General features: G+C 45.6%; 1 protein-coding gene across 4 annotated transcripts in view; it reads right to left on the bottom strand.

Moving 5' to 3' along the window:
- LOC149323507 (patatin-like phospholipase domain-containing protein 6) overlaps nt 1-14,556 on the bottom strand; it is a 101,645-nt gene that overhangs the window by 24,764 nt on the left and 62,325 nt on the right. Inside the window, exons 26-30 of one of the 4 annotated variants that reach the window (XM_089489084.1) lie at nt 14,063-14,219; nt 10,994-11,110; nt 6,337-6,406; nt 2,371-2,487; nt 1,725-1,841 (exon numbers count right to left, since the gene is read on the bottom strand). In XM_089489084.1, coding sequence (XP_089345210.1) covers nt 1,725-1,841; nt 2,371-2,487; nt 6,337-6,406; nt 10,994-11,110; nt 14,063-14,219 — 578 coding nt within the window. The remainder of the gene's footprint in view (nt 1-1,724; nt 1,842-2,370; nt 2,488-6,336; nt 6,407-10,993; nt 11,111-14,062; nt 14,220-14,556) is intronic. The other 3 variants (XM_089489086.1, XM_089489085.1, XM_089489088.1) reach the window with 3 other exon arrangements.

Below are 14,556 nucleotides of genomic sequence, written 5' to 3'. Positions count from 1 at the left end.
GATAAGAAATAATAATAATAATAATAATAATAATAATAATAATAATTCTAGCTTTGTTGCTATTGTCATTAAATGGCTGAAGATTCCAACTTAAAGACTTTCCCACAACTTTTCAGCCCAGTGCCTGCCACATGACTGCAGCAGTCAAAGAATTTTTCTGGATGTCTTTTGCTGATGAGGTTGTGTGAGACAGGATGGAACTGAGACTTACTCCGACATAAGTCTCCCTAGCAGTTCAGATCTGCTTCAGTGGTCATTTTGCTTCAGGTCCATCAGCTTCAGAAGTGAGATGAGTGTCAACTTGGGACAGGACCCCCGGGCTGCAGTGTCCTATAGACTCTCAGTGAGGACTGTTTTTGATGGGTTTGAGGCTTGATATGTTTTGCTTTGTAGTTTAGGTAAAGGCTTTTAATTTTGTTCAGATACATTTTAGTTGCTCATGCCTTTTAGTTCTTTTGGCTGTATGCTTTATTATTTTATTATTTCATCTGGTCACAAGATTTCTTCTTCTGCTAGCTGCTGCTACTTTATGTTACCTTATACAATACCATATGCCGTCACTGTTACTGTTTAAAAAACTTTTTTAGGCCCACGACAGACTGCCAGAAAACGGTGGACTGGAGGCGTCCGTTTCAACTCTGAAGGGACGCCGCAGCAGCTATATCGTGCAGTGTCCCTTCGGAGTAAAAAGAACCCAGAAAAACTAGGTTCTTTTCACGGTGCCTGGCACACATCACAAGTGTACCATTGGCATACCGGTGCCATAAGCAACACGCAGCAGCGTGTATATACAGCACATCCCTAACGTCAAGATGGCGGCGCCCGTGTGAACATAATGCTGCCATGATGCTGCCGCTGCCGCCATTACACACAAGAGTTCGGGAGTGTGTGGTTAATGCGTGCTCCTGAACCCTAGTATCAGTGGTGGCACGCCCCTTTTGGCCCGTCTATCTCAGGCCTAAGTCATTCTGATAAGAAGTCATTTGAAGGAGTGGGTATAAACTCCTTTTAATATACAAATAAAATGCACTTGGGTCTCTTCTCTTTCCACAGGAAGGCTTAAAGTAAGATTCCTACCACACAGTATGTCTTCTGCTCTCACTGCACTTGCACTGGGCAAGGACAGGGCCAAACAGGAAGGCAGTGAAAGAGAAACCCCAGACAGGTATGACTTGTAGAGATTAAAAATACCTTCAGACCCCTTGACAAATGACATGCCCTTCCTCTTCTTACAACTGCATCATGGAGGACTTGCTTTTGGCCATCCCTACATAACACATGACCTCCCCAGCTTCTTGCCATTCCTTCCCTTAGGGAATGTGGAATTAAACAATGAAGACTCAGTGTAGCCTCCCAAAGTGGATTTAAAAACAAAACAAAACCAGACTATAGAGTATCACTGTCAGGCAGGTGGAACCTCAACTCTGACCAACATCAGGACTGAGAAGCTGATTAAAACTGGCAGCCACAAAAAAAAATGCACCAAATTTATGAGGCATTGCTGCTTGTTGATTCCCCTAAGAAAAGAGGATTTAACTGGATTCTCCAAGCCTTTCCCCTCTTCTCCCATCAGCTGCTATCTGGGTATTCACAGCTGAGGATTATGGTACGTTTACAGTGGAAGCAATGGAAGCCACAGGAAGGCTAAAAGTGGTTCCACAGGCCTTCTCCACCTCCAGCTGCAGGTGGTTGCCATCCTGTCTCCAAGATGGGCCAATACTTACCTGGAAGGTTGTTGATGTAGCCGCCATCCATCAGTAAATTGCCGTCCTTGGGGTCGCAGAGTGGCGGTAGGTACCCGGAAAGGGTCATGCTAGCTCGCACGTACCGCCACAGCGAGCCTAACCGTGTGGGAACAAATGCAATCAGAAGAGCAGAGAGAAACCCAGAGCAGCAACGAGCCCTTCAGAGAGGGATGGCAAGAGGTGCACTGCAGCCCCAGCCCACCCGGCCCACCTGCTCAGGTAGGAAAATCCTGCACAGCACTTGTATGGAGCAGCGCAGCAACCATGCTCAGTTTGCCTTTTGGCTCCCAAATGTACCCCTATAAGAGTTCAGACCACCACCACCTAGCTTCTATATTCCCCCTGATCAGCCACGGTGGATGAAGCTTTGCATGTACCCTATGAAAGGCCATGCCTTCCTATGCCATGCAGAATTACCAGCCCGAGCAAAGTGTGGCTTGTGGACAGAAGCCAGGCTTGCAAACCCAAGCCTGCCATACCCAGCCCTAGCAGAAGAAGGATGACAGTGGTTCGGAGGGAGAGATGAAGCTGCATCCCAGGCCAATGATGCCTGTCTCTGTCCCTCTGAGCCATGTGCGTCCCCAATGTCCACCAGCCAAGGTAGTGAGGCGAATGTGATGCTGACCTGGGACATTGTTAACATAGCAGCCATCCACAAGCAAGTGACTGTCCTTGGGGTCGCAGATAGGAGGCAAATAAGGGGTGTAAGATGCACTGGCTCGGACGTAGCGCCACACGCTGCCTGCCGGATGAAGATGGAGATACAATCAAAGGGAGTTGCAGGAACTGGGGGGAAGGGAGAAGGGGAGGGAAAGGGTAGGAGAAAGGAGTACAGGACAGGAAATGACATCATGACAGAAGCTTAGAAATACACAGTGCATATGGGACAGAGGAGAATGGTGAGAAGGCTTTCTTCACTGGAAGAACTCCTGGTTACACATCTGTCCTCAGTGCCACTGAGCCACTAAGGCAGTAAGGCCAGCCTAGGTAGCAGTGTGGCCTTCCCATGTAACAATGAATCCCAGCTCCTAGAATAACTCAGTTTACCTACTGTTCCACTGCAGTGGCTACAGTATTTCCCAGTCTTTTTTCTTCCTGATTTCCAAATACTGTGATGGTTTCACTGAGGGCAAGGGGTCACTGTGGTTGCCTCTCCATGCACCACATGCTTTTGTGGCCCCATAATCTGCCCACTAGTCCCCCAAAGCCCCCATAATTTTAAACTGATATGATTTGGGGGCAGGGTTTGCTCTTAAACCACACAGAAACCCCCGAAATATATGCAAACTATCCCCAGTCAGGCCCTCAAGCACCCAAGAATCCCATACTAGTCAGAAATGCTTCCATCTTCTTCTGCAGTCTCTCTCAAAATGGTGATAGGAATGGATTAGCATCACATCCTGTCACCATTTTGAGAAGGGCTGTGGAATTGAGGTATATGAACTTGTGGGGGGGGGGCAATGACCCATGAAAAATAATAGTTGCCAAGCAGTTGCCCACTCCTGATATAAATAATTAGGATGCATGCTTTCAGTCCTTTCCATGATGGAGCCTCGTGACACAGTAGAGCAGAAATGTCTCTCAAGGTGCCTTCTTCTTCTCCACCCTCCCTGCCCAATGGCTGTCCTCTGTGGCACTGAAATGCCACAGCCTCTCTCGCCACAGGAGCCTTTGCTTATAGGGAAGCAGAGAGCTCTGTGCTCTGTGCAAACAGAATGAAGCACATCACATCCAGCTGCTATTCTTTTAATTTCAGTGAGGCCATCCATGAGCCATTATGATCAAGAGGACAAGAATGGGGAGGCCAGTTTGACAGGCAGGCCAAACCACTTTTGCCTGTGAAACAGTAATATGTGGCCCAAGCAGAATGGGAAAAAATGTGTGAGAACTTCTGCCACAAAGCCTCACTGAAAGGAATGAGTAGTGAGCATGTTCATTCATTTTAATCGTCCTTCTGTAGGAGAAGCTCTGACATGATTGTATGCTTTCCAAGAGGAATAAAGTAGGCAACAATTAGATGTTGTTTCTCATTGCTTTGGCACCAGAGGAGCTGCAGACAAGCCGTTACAGTCACAAGGCTTTTGCAAGTGGCCTCCTCTTCCTTGCCTGACATCCCAACCCTGCCCTGCCCAGCCAGAGCAAAAACCACAGTAGCCCCCCACACAAGAGGACGAGAAACATGTTCTCCATGGGGCAGGAATTCCTAGAAAGCCCTTGAGTCCCAAACAGCAGACATATTGGCATTCAGAACAGAGCTTAGTGCCCCCCTCCAACACACACATATACAAATACTTTTCTGTACCATCTCCACTGGGAGGCAACAGAGAATTTCCTCCTCTTTATTCTGGTTTCTATGAGAGAGAAAAACGTGCACACACACATTCACACAGAGGTAGGTATCCAAGGCTTACCTACCTGAAGGTGTGGGGAGAAGGGGAAAGGTGTTAGCTGGGTTAGGAAAGACAGGGAAGTGGGCAGAAAATGAAGAAAGCCAGGCATTTACAGTTTCCTCAGCCCCTGCCCTTGCCCCGCAGATGGGCATGGCTGCTGACAATGTCCCAGGTGAGATCACATGCTTGCAACAACCAGGAGGGTGAGGCAGGGACACAGCAGAACCCACCCGCCTCCCTTCTCTGTCCCAAATGCAATCCATCCCCTTCCAAAGCTAATTGTAAAATCCATTCATTCAGTACATTTATTAGAGATGACTGCTTGCCCACCCCTCACAGAATCCACTTGGGCTGAGGGGATACCTAGCAACACCCACAACATGCCTGGAATGGCAGGGGTGAGAAACCCACTGGCTGCTCTAAAACATGGGGCAAACAAAGTAAGTGAAGTACAGTTAGTGGGTTTAGTGGATAGCAGAAATGTTATCAAAGAGAGGCAGACCCAGAGCTAGCTTCAGGAGGCTACCAAAGAGACATGAAAAGCAATTTGCGAAGGGGGTCTTGGTTTCCCTAGGTTACAAAGCATTCTCTTTGCTTCTGAGTTTAAAATCCTGCTGAATACCAGGATTATTGGCCTTGTTATCATTTTGGTCAATCCAAGGGAAATGGGGCTCCCCTCAAAATAATTCTGACCCCTTTCTATTTGCATCTGGAGACAAGGGAAAGATGTGAGTGCCCTTGTTAAGGTGTTGCATCATCCAAGTCCTATAAATAAATAAAAACAGGCTAAGCCAGCAAAAGGGCTCAAATCAACTTGTTGTGGCTACCCAGATCTTCCTAGCCTAATTCAATAGGCTTAAGAAAGATCTTTAGCTCATTTCCAGGTGACACCATCTTTACTGAATTTTACTCATGAGTGAAAGAAGAACTTGGACCTTGGACGAAAGCAGTAATTCTCGATACTTGGTTTTTGGATGTTTTGGGTTTCAGCTCCCAGAATCCTGACTAGTGGCCAGACTGGCTGGGGTTTTTCGAGCTGAAGTGCAAAACACTTAGAGAATGAAAGGTTGAGGTCCAGAGGGGGAAAAAGTACAATAGCACAAAGGCCTATCTGGGGATACTGGGAATGTTCAACAATGCTTCTAAAGGGATCTATATTTTGGAGAAACAGTTGCTAGCAGTAGCATAGGACATGAAGGAAATGTACAGCATTTTCCAGGGAATTCTGCGTGTCTGACTACTGATGGCCAGAGGAACACACACACCCTCACCTAGGTACCATAACTAGTGAATCTAGAAACAGGCCTGTAATTTAGAATTTTCCAATATGAGGGTCTTGAATATTACACAGGAACTCTAAGATGAACTCTCTAAGTGTACATCTCTTTACCTGAGTTCACTTAAGAAATCAGGTATGCCATTTCCCCCCAACCACTCCTTGGCACAAGCTCATGTCATATCCCTACTAATCTACCTGCATTAGTTTGTTGCAACAAGGGCACCTGTCTTGCCTCTGGCCTCTTCCTATGCTAGGAACTGAGTGCTCTGTTGTTGTGCGCTTCCAAATAATTTCTGATTTATGGTGACCCTAAGGAAAACCTATCTACTGCCAAAATGGACTGGGGCCAAATGAACTGTGAGCAACTGCTGTCTGAAGGTTTCCTTCTCTAATGTAGAATCAAAATCAAAGAGTGGAACCAAAAGGAAGGGTAAGAACTTCTCCCAGGTCTCTCTTGAAGCAGCTGCTCCTTTTAATCATATTTTATTTCCAACAGAAAAAGAGTCTCTTTCCTTGTTGTTGTGTGCCTTCAAGTTGCTTTTGATTTATGGCAACCCTAAGCCAAATTTATCATAATTTTTTTTCTGGCAAGATTTGCTCACAGGGGGTTTGCCTTTGCCTTCCTCTGTGGCTGAGAGAGTGTGACTTGCCCAAGGTCATCCAGTGGGTTCCCATGGTTGAGCAGGGATCTGAATCCTGGTCTCCAAAGGCATAGTCCAATGCCCAAACCACTACACCACATTGGCTCTTTTTGTTTAGCTCTTCCTAATCCACAGGTTCAATCATCTACCAGTTAGGAGGCTAGAGACATAAGAGGCTGTACAGCCCAGGACACTACTGATTTTAGGGGCAAGGTGTTGAGGGGAGGTGTGTATTGAACCCTAAGCTCATGACCTCTGTGCTGGAGCAAAAGCTCACTTACCATCCTTGTGGACTCGCATGGCAGATGCTGTGATGTCTGTTGTCACATTAAAGTATGGGAGCCACAGATCCTGAATCGGACAGAGTAGAAGAGAAGGGAGATCACACACAGGACTCTACCTGCAAGAAGTGTGGGGAAGGATGGGGAAAAGCCACAAAGAGGGATGCCTCTACTTTGCACATGTGCAGGGACACAAATTCACACACACACAAACTATACTAACCCCAATTATGCAAACAATCAGTCAACATTCTACAACTTGAATAATTTATGTACATGCCTCTTATTACTTTGTTTCCACAATGTGGTCAATTTCTGCTCCCCAAAGACACAGAAGGACAGGTTGCTTACCTGTAACTGAAGTTCATTGAGTGGTCATCTGCGAATCCACACAAATGGGTTATTCTGTGCCTGCACAGCATTTCCGGATCCTGGTGGAATCGCTAGGGAAGACTTTTTGGTGGTAGCTCTGCTCAACCTTTATATAGGCAGAATGTCTTTCCACCCTTTCTCAGTTCCAAAAGGTCCGCCGTAAGAGCAGACAAGGAAGAGAGGACACTTCATTTTGTTTTTAAAGTCCAAGTTTTCATCATTCTCCTTATGGAAGAGTCCCGTGGTGTCGAAGGGGAGCTCTTCAATAGCCTGTTTGGCCTGAGGTGTTAGATCCGAAGACCTTAGTCAGGCATGACGTCAGAGGGCCAAGGCGCTCGAAAGCTGTCAGGAGGTACAGTCAGCAGAGTGTCAGGCCACTGAAATCTAGTGCCAGGCCAATGCATGGGCTTCTGCATGGATGGCCATGGCCATCCTTCTCTTGTCTTCAAGGAGGTCTTCATAGAGGGGAAGAACCTTCTTCCAAAACTGCTGTTGGTAGACAGCCATGCACGCTGAGTAGTTTTGGATTTTGAGATCCAAAACTACAGAGGCGTAGAACTTCCATGCCATAGAGTCAAGCTTACGACCCTCTTTGTCATGGGGGGTCAGAGCTGTCTTCGGGGCTGAGTGGACCTGGGAGGCTTCTACGGGCGAGGATGTTCAAAGAGCCAAATCTCTTCCAAGGGCGTGATGCAGTAGAGATTGTCCAATTTCCTGGTGGAAGGTTGGGCCATGGCCAGAGTGGGCCAAGAACTCTTTGCTATTCTGGACATAGACAGCAGGAATGCAATAGAGGTTGGAGTTGGGAGCTTGTTGCAGATCCTCTCGTCAAGGGCTTGAGAGTCCGCATGGAGGACTTCAATGTTCAAGGCCTTGCCCATCCGGATTATCTGCTTGGAGAAGGAGAAAATGTCATCTGACCCTCTGGGTCGAGAGGGCCTGAGAAGCTATCAGTACTGTCAACGAAGGGCAAACTTGCAAGAAGACAGCAGAGGTTGACGGGAGGCCGAGGAGAGGTGAGACCAAGGTGGGATGGATGCAGTAGATGACCTTGGTGGAGATAGGGTAGGTTCAATATGTTGGAAAGTTGAGACGAACCGGCTGCCACGAACTTCAGATGGAGCAAGAGGCAGGAAATAAGAGCCTGTAGCTTGATCAAAGATGACATCTCATCTAGGGGGTTCAGGAATAACAGAGGACATACAGTATCATAGTCTTGTTAATCCTTGAAGTAAATGACCTCCGAAGTCTGGGAGAGTCGGTCTGGAATCACCGCATGGGTGAGGGTGAAGCTTCCTCTTCACCCTCCGACAGTTGGTAGGGGTCAGAGAGAGAATGCAAAAAGGTGGTTGTCTTGGGCCGGGCTCGAGAATTGGGATCAGGAGAATCTGGGTCTGAGGCACTGGTTGGGTGCATGGTACTGAGCCCAGGTCGGTGTCAGCAGGCTGGGCTGCCACGCCGGTACGGGACCAGCGGTCTGTGTCAGAGTCCGCAGAAAGACGGAGGTTTTTTGTGGGGTGATGGGATGAGTCCTTGGACTTGTCCCAGGACTTGTGCTTCTTTTTCTCCGGTTTGGAGGAAGACTTACTCCTCTTTGATGAAGATGGGTGGCCAGCCACATCCTGGTCTGTGGACCTCGGTTTCTCTGGGGTTTGGGACCCAGAGACATCCGTATGGGGTTTGCCCTCAGCTGCAGTAGCTTTGGCAGGAACCCTCAGAGGAGACTAAGGGGTAGTGCCCTCGGCAGCAGTGGCCTTGGCAGGGACCCCAGAAGCCAAAAGTGAGAGCTTGCCCTTAGCGGTAGCAGCCTTGATAGAGGCTCTAGAGGAGGGAAGTTTCGATATCTGCGCGTAGAGCATGGATCTCAGGCACATCTTCCTATTCTTCCTGGCCTGCAGGGTGAAGGCCATGCAGTGAGGGCAAGAAGCATGAATGTGGCCCTTATCCAGGCAGAGAAGGCACAAGGAGTGTCCGTCAAGTGCCGGGATGTTGGTCTCACAATCAGAGCACTTTTTAAAAGAGTGCGCAGACATTTTCAACCAAGCTGAGGGATGAAGAGAGGGAATAGTGGAGGAGTCCAAAACCAAGTCCAAATCACAACCCAAAGAGTAGTCAAAGACAAAACGAAGTCAGAGCAAACGCAGTAAACGAAAGCGAAAGCTAAGGGAGGAGCGATTCCTGAATGAGGTTCCTAAGCTGCTCATGCGGCAGACAAAAGGAATTGAGAAAGGGCGAAAAGACATCCTGCCTATATAGAGGGTGGGAGGAGCTACCGCCAAAAAGTCTTCCCTAGCGATTCCAATAGGATCTGGAACTGCTGCGCAGGCACAGAATAACCCATTTGTGTGCTTCGCAGAGACCACAAAGGAGAACCACACTGAGTACTTAAGTTCTATCCAACCTGCCTTCAAGGGTTTAACTGGACCGTATGCATCTGGGGCTAAAAGAGCAATAACATTTGATTTCATAGAATCATAGAATAGTAGAGTTGGAAGATACCACAAGGGCCATCCAGTCCAACCCCCTGCCATGCAGGAACTCTCAATCAAAGTATCCTCGACAGATGGCCATGCAGCCTCTGTTTAAAGACCTCCAAGGAGGGAGACTCCACTACACTCCGAGGGAGTGTGTTCCACTGTCCAACAGCCATTACTGTCAAGAAATTCCTCCGTATGTTAAGGTGGAATCTCTGTTCCTGGAGCTTGCATCCATTGTTCTGTGTTCTAGTTTCTGGAGCAGCAGAAAAAAAGCCTGCTCCCTCCTCCATATTACATTCTTTCAAACATTTAAAGAGGGTTATCATATCACCTCTTAACCTTTTCTTCTCCAGGCTAAACATCCCCAGCTCCCTAAGTCATTTCTCATAGGGCATGGTTTCCAGGCCTTTCACCATTTTAGTCGCCCTCTTTTGGACATGCTCCAGATTCTCAAAATCCTTTTTGAATTGTGGTGCCCAGAACTGAACAAAGTATTCCAGGTGGGGCCTGACCAAAGCAGAATAGAGTGGCACTATTACTTCACTTGATCTAGACACTGCACTTCTACTGATGCAGCCTAAAACTGCATTGGCCTTTTTAGCTGCCGCATCACACTGTTAACTCATGTTCAACTTGTGGTCTACTTGGACTCCTAGATCCCTTTCACACGTAGTCTCGTTCAGTCAGGTGTCCCCCATCTTATATCTCTGCATTTCATTTTTCCGCCCTAAGTGCAGTACTTTACATTTTTCTGTGTTGAATATCATTTTGTTAGCTTTGGCCCAGCTTTCTAGTCTATTCAGATCATTTTGAATTTTGATTCTGCCCTCTGGGGTATTAGCTATTTCTCCTAATTTGGTGTCATCTGCAAACTTGATAAGTATGCCCCTAATTCTGTCATCCAAGTCATTGATAAAGATGTTGAATAGCACTGGGCCCAGGACAGAATCCTGTGGCATTCCACTGGTCACTCCTCTCCAGGATGAAATGGAACCACTGTTGAGCACCCTTTGGGTTCGGCCGAACAACCAATTACAAATCCATGTAACAGTCGCCTTGTGTAGCCCACATTTTACAAGCTTGTTTGCAAGAATGTCATGGGGAACCTTGTCAAAGGCCTTACTGAAATCAAGATATGCTATATCCACAGCATTCCCTTCATCTACCAAGCTGGTAATTTTATTAAAAAAAGAGATCAGATTTGTCTGGCATGACTTGTTTCTCTGGAACCCATGTTGACTTTTTGTGATTATGGCATTGCCTTCTAGGTGTTCACAGACTCTCTGTTTATATGTTCGCCGCCTTGGGTCCCATTTTGGGAGAAAGGCAGGATAAAAATAAAATAAATAAAATATAATAATAATAAATGATCTGCTCTAGAATCTTTCCAGGTATTGAGGACAATAATTGTTGAGATCCTCTTTTCCCCCCTTTTTGAAGATGGGGACATTTGCCCTCCTCCAGTCTGCTGGGACTTCTCCTGTTCTCAAAGATTATTGCCAATGGGTCTGATTTACATTTGCCAGTTCTTTTGGAGAATGAAGGATTGTATACCAGCAGATCTCAAGTTCTCAGAGCTTGGAAGCGGCTGTTTTGGATTATAATTCCCAGAACCCACTAGCCATGCTGGATGTGTCATACTGGAAACCATAGTTCAAAAAAGTAACTTTTCCAAGTTCTAACATTTGAACACAGTCCATTTTGGACAGTTTAGACCAAAAATACAGAGCTTCATTAGTTTGTAACGGTCTGGAGCACAAATGCTTTTGGGGAAAATAAATCTTCCTCTGACACAAACAGAGGCATACCTCAATCTGCTTGTCTTGGAAAACCTTGTGAATGCTGGTATTGAAGGCAGAGCCAGAAAACATGGAGGTGATGGGGTAGGTGAGATCCAGTACTGTTGCAAACACTGAATTCATGCTCTGTGGGAGGGAAAAATAAGTGTGATGGAACAGAGGTATAAGACAGGAGCTTCCCAAGTTCAGACCCAAATTTTAGTGAAAACATTGGAGACTGAAGTCTCGGACAAACTATAGAAATCCAGGATCTACTGCTTCAACCAACCAACCCACCCAGCCAGTCAGGACATTTTTAGTCCCTTCAATCTAGGATTTATCTGGTTTTCCAGGACTTATGGTAACTCTATCTTCATTGCCCTCCAGAAACTAAAAAGCAATGGAGTCAGCCTGACTTATGTGGGGAGGGAGTTCCACAGTCAGGTGCTGCTAGAAAGAAAGATCTCTCACATGCACCCACTAGCCTAGCCTCACAGGGTGGTGAGATACATAACAAGGTCTCCCATGACGATCTTAGATTTTGGGCGTACTCATATGGGAGACAGTCTTTCAGCTCTCCTGGCCCCAAGCCATTTAGGGCTTTATAGGTCGACCAGCATTTTGAATTGACATCAGAAGCAAAGGAGAAGCCAGTGTGGCTATAAGGTCTCTTAAAATATATACCTAATAGTCTAGCTGCTGCACTTTCCACTAGCTGTAGCTTCCAAACACTTGCCAAGGGCAAGTAATCTGAAGGATCATATTCTTCCTTACGAAGCAGCCCATGTTCGGAGATCTGCTGGGGAGGCCTTTCTCTTCATCTTACCCTCACAGGACCAATTGGGGGGAACATGGAAGAGGACCTTCTCAGTGGTTTGATGAGTGATGTTGCAGAGTCCATCTTACACAATGTACTGGATATTGTTCATGGCACTGGTGGTGGTGTGTGCTAATGATACTATGTTTTAACCTGGTTTTAATTTTTTCTGCTTTTTAATTGTGTTTTAACATTTGTTTTTGGTGAATTTTTAACAATGCTTTTTAATCATCGTAGGCCACTTTGAATCCTAATCTGGTGATACAAAAATATAATAACAACAACAATAACAACAGCAACATAATGTGGTGGATATATTGCTAATGGCACTGGTGCGTGTGTGCATGCTAATGATATATATTTTATCCTGGTTTTAATTTTTTCTGATTGCTTTTTAAACAATGCTTTTTAATTGTTGTAAGCCACTCTGAATATCAATCAGGGGAAAAGATAGGATATAAAAATATTATAATAATGATAATGATAAGAACAACAACAAAAACAACAGTGTGCTGGATATTGCTAATGGTGTGTGTGTGTGTGTGTGTGTTGATATGTGTTTTAACCTGGTTTTAATCTTTTAATAATAATAATAATAATAATAATAACAAAATTTATTACATCCCATTTCTATGCAACACAACCAGGGCGGCTTAGAAGTTAAAACATACATTCCCATATCCCACCCCCACCCCCCCCGACGATTACAATTACGCCATGTGCTGGATATTGCCAATGGTGCTGGTGTGTGTGCTAATGATATATGTTTTAATCTGTTTTAATTTTTCCTCATTTTTAATTGTGTTTTAATGTTTGTTTTTCATAGATTTTTAACAATGCCTTTTAATCACTGTAAGCCACTTTGAAGCCCAATCTAGTGAAAAGGCGGGATAGAAATAACAAGAAGAAGAACATACTTTAACAGTAATCTGATCAGTAGGTGATTAAGCCAGGGTACTTGGAGGACCGCCTCTCCCCATATAATCCGCCCCGCTCACTCAGGTCAGCAGGGAAGAATCTGCTAGAGGTCCCAACTGCATGTTACGCTAGGACCTCGCAACGGGCCTTTTACATCTCGGCCCCAAGGTTGTGGAATAATCTTCCAGATGAGTTCCGCTCCACCACATCTTTAGAGACTTTTAAGAAGAACCTTAAGACCTTCTTCTTTTCTCAAGCCTTTCCCCCATGAGATGTTCTTTTATCACCCCCTCGGTCTGATGACCTTGTGATGTTTATGGATTCCCCCACTCAGCTGAACTTGTTGTTTTTATTGCTATTATGTCTGTTTTTAGATAATGTTGAACTGCTTTTATCCTGATGTATTTTTACTTAAATCTGTACGCTGCTTTGATCAAAATTGGAAAGGCGGGATATAAATAAACTATTTATTTATTATTATTATTATTATGAACCTCTCTGACTAGATGCATCCTCTATAGGTAAAAGCACAGCTGGTATACTAACTGAAGCTGAATAAAGACACTCCTCTCCACAGCATCCGCTTGTCCTTCCAGGAGCAGCACAGGGTCTAAAATCACCTCCAAGCTATAAACCTGATCTTTCAGAGGGAGTGCAACACCATCCAGAACAGACTGTCATCCCAGTCTCAGATTAGCCTTCCTACTGATCAACAGCACTGACTCAGGCTTGTCTGGATAGAGCTCCAGTTTATTCACTCATACCCAATTCTTTTATGCCCTACAGTTCAGTGTCTAGACTCTAGGACTAAGGCCAAGCTAAGTGAAGACACTCCTATTTTACATGGCCCTTGGCTCTTAAAATTAGAGGTTTCTGCTCTGGCTGTTTTTAAAACCGTTTGGCTGGTTTTAGAATTACTTTTAAAGAGGAATTTGGACTGTTTTAAATTTGTTCTTAGAGCCTGAGTGGCACAGTGGTTTGAACTGACTATGTTGAGTTGACTTGACTTTGGAGACCAGGGTTCAATTCCCAGCTCAGCCATGAAACCCACTGAGTAACCTTGGCCATGTCCTATGCTCTCAGCCTCAGCGGAAGGCAAACCTCCTGGAAACCAATCTTGCCAAGAAAACATTGTGAAAGTGTTGCCATAAGTCGTAAATGACTTGAAGGTGCACAACAACAAAGTTATTTATTTAATGGTTTTAATGAGTTTTTATCAAACGTGCACTGCCTCAGGAGCCCTGGTGGGTCAAGAGGCAGTACATTAATGCCTCGAATGAATAAATGGAGTAATGGACATGTCTGTTCAGAAGTAAGTCCCACTACACTTAGTAAATGTTCACAGGACTGCAACACATACTCACTTTGGCCCATTCCCTGGCTCGCTGCTTTGTGCGCACGGCACTCCTCTCTTCAGCATATAGGGCACCAATGAAGGAACCAATGGAGGTGCCTCCAATCAGGTCAATAGGGAGTCCAGCTTCTTCCATGGCCTTGATCACACCAATGTGAGAACAGCCCCTGCAAGGAAGGGAAGACCCATGCCTAAAGCAGATATCAAATGTCAGTGCAGCATGTTATCCTACCTTACCCTCAGCTGTTCAAAAGCAAAGGGGAATACATTTCGTCTCTCCTTCCCACTAAGTCAAGGAAACTGGGGCACTGTGAAGTCGAAGGCACATTTTCCACTTTTCTAGATTCTGAACATGGCATTTGTTTCTCTCACTTCAGGTCTAGGGGTTTAAAACATGGTAGAGAAAGAACCAAACTCCTCTTTGTCTATGGGTGGATGGGGTGGTTCTCCAGTTCAGGTATACAGAAAAACATATAGAAGCCCTGCTTCCACTCCTAAAAACAT

This window comes from Sceloporus occidentalis, unplaced genomic scaffold, assembly GCF_023333645.1.
Source record: "Sceloporus occidentalis isolate IW3139 unplaced genomic scaffold, rSceOcc1.0.p SCAF_1, whole genome shotgun sequence".
NCBI lineage: Eukaryota > Metazoa > Chordata > Lepidosauria > Squamata > Phrynosomatidae > Sceloporus > Sceloporus occidentalis.
This window is presented reverse-complemented; position numbering and strand designations above follow the sequence as displayed.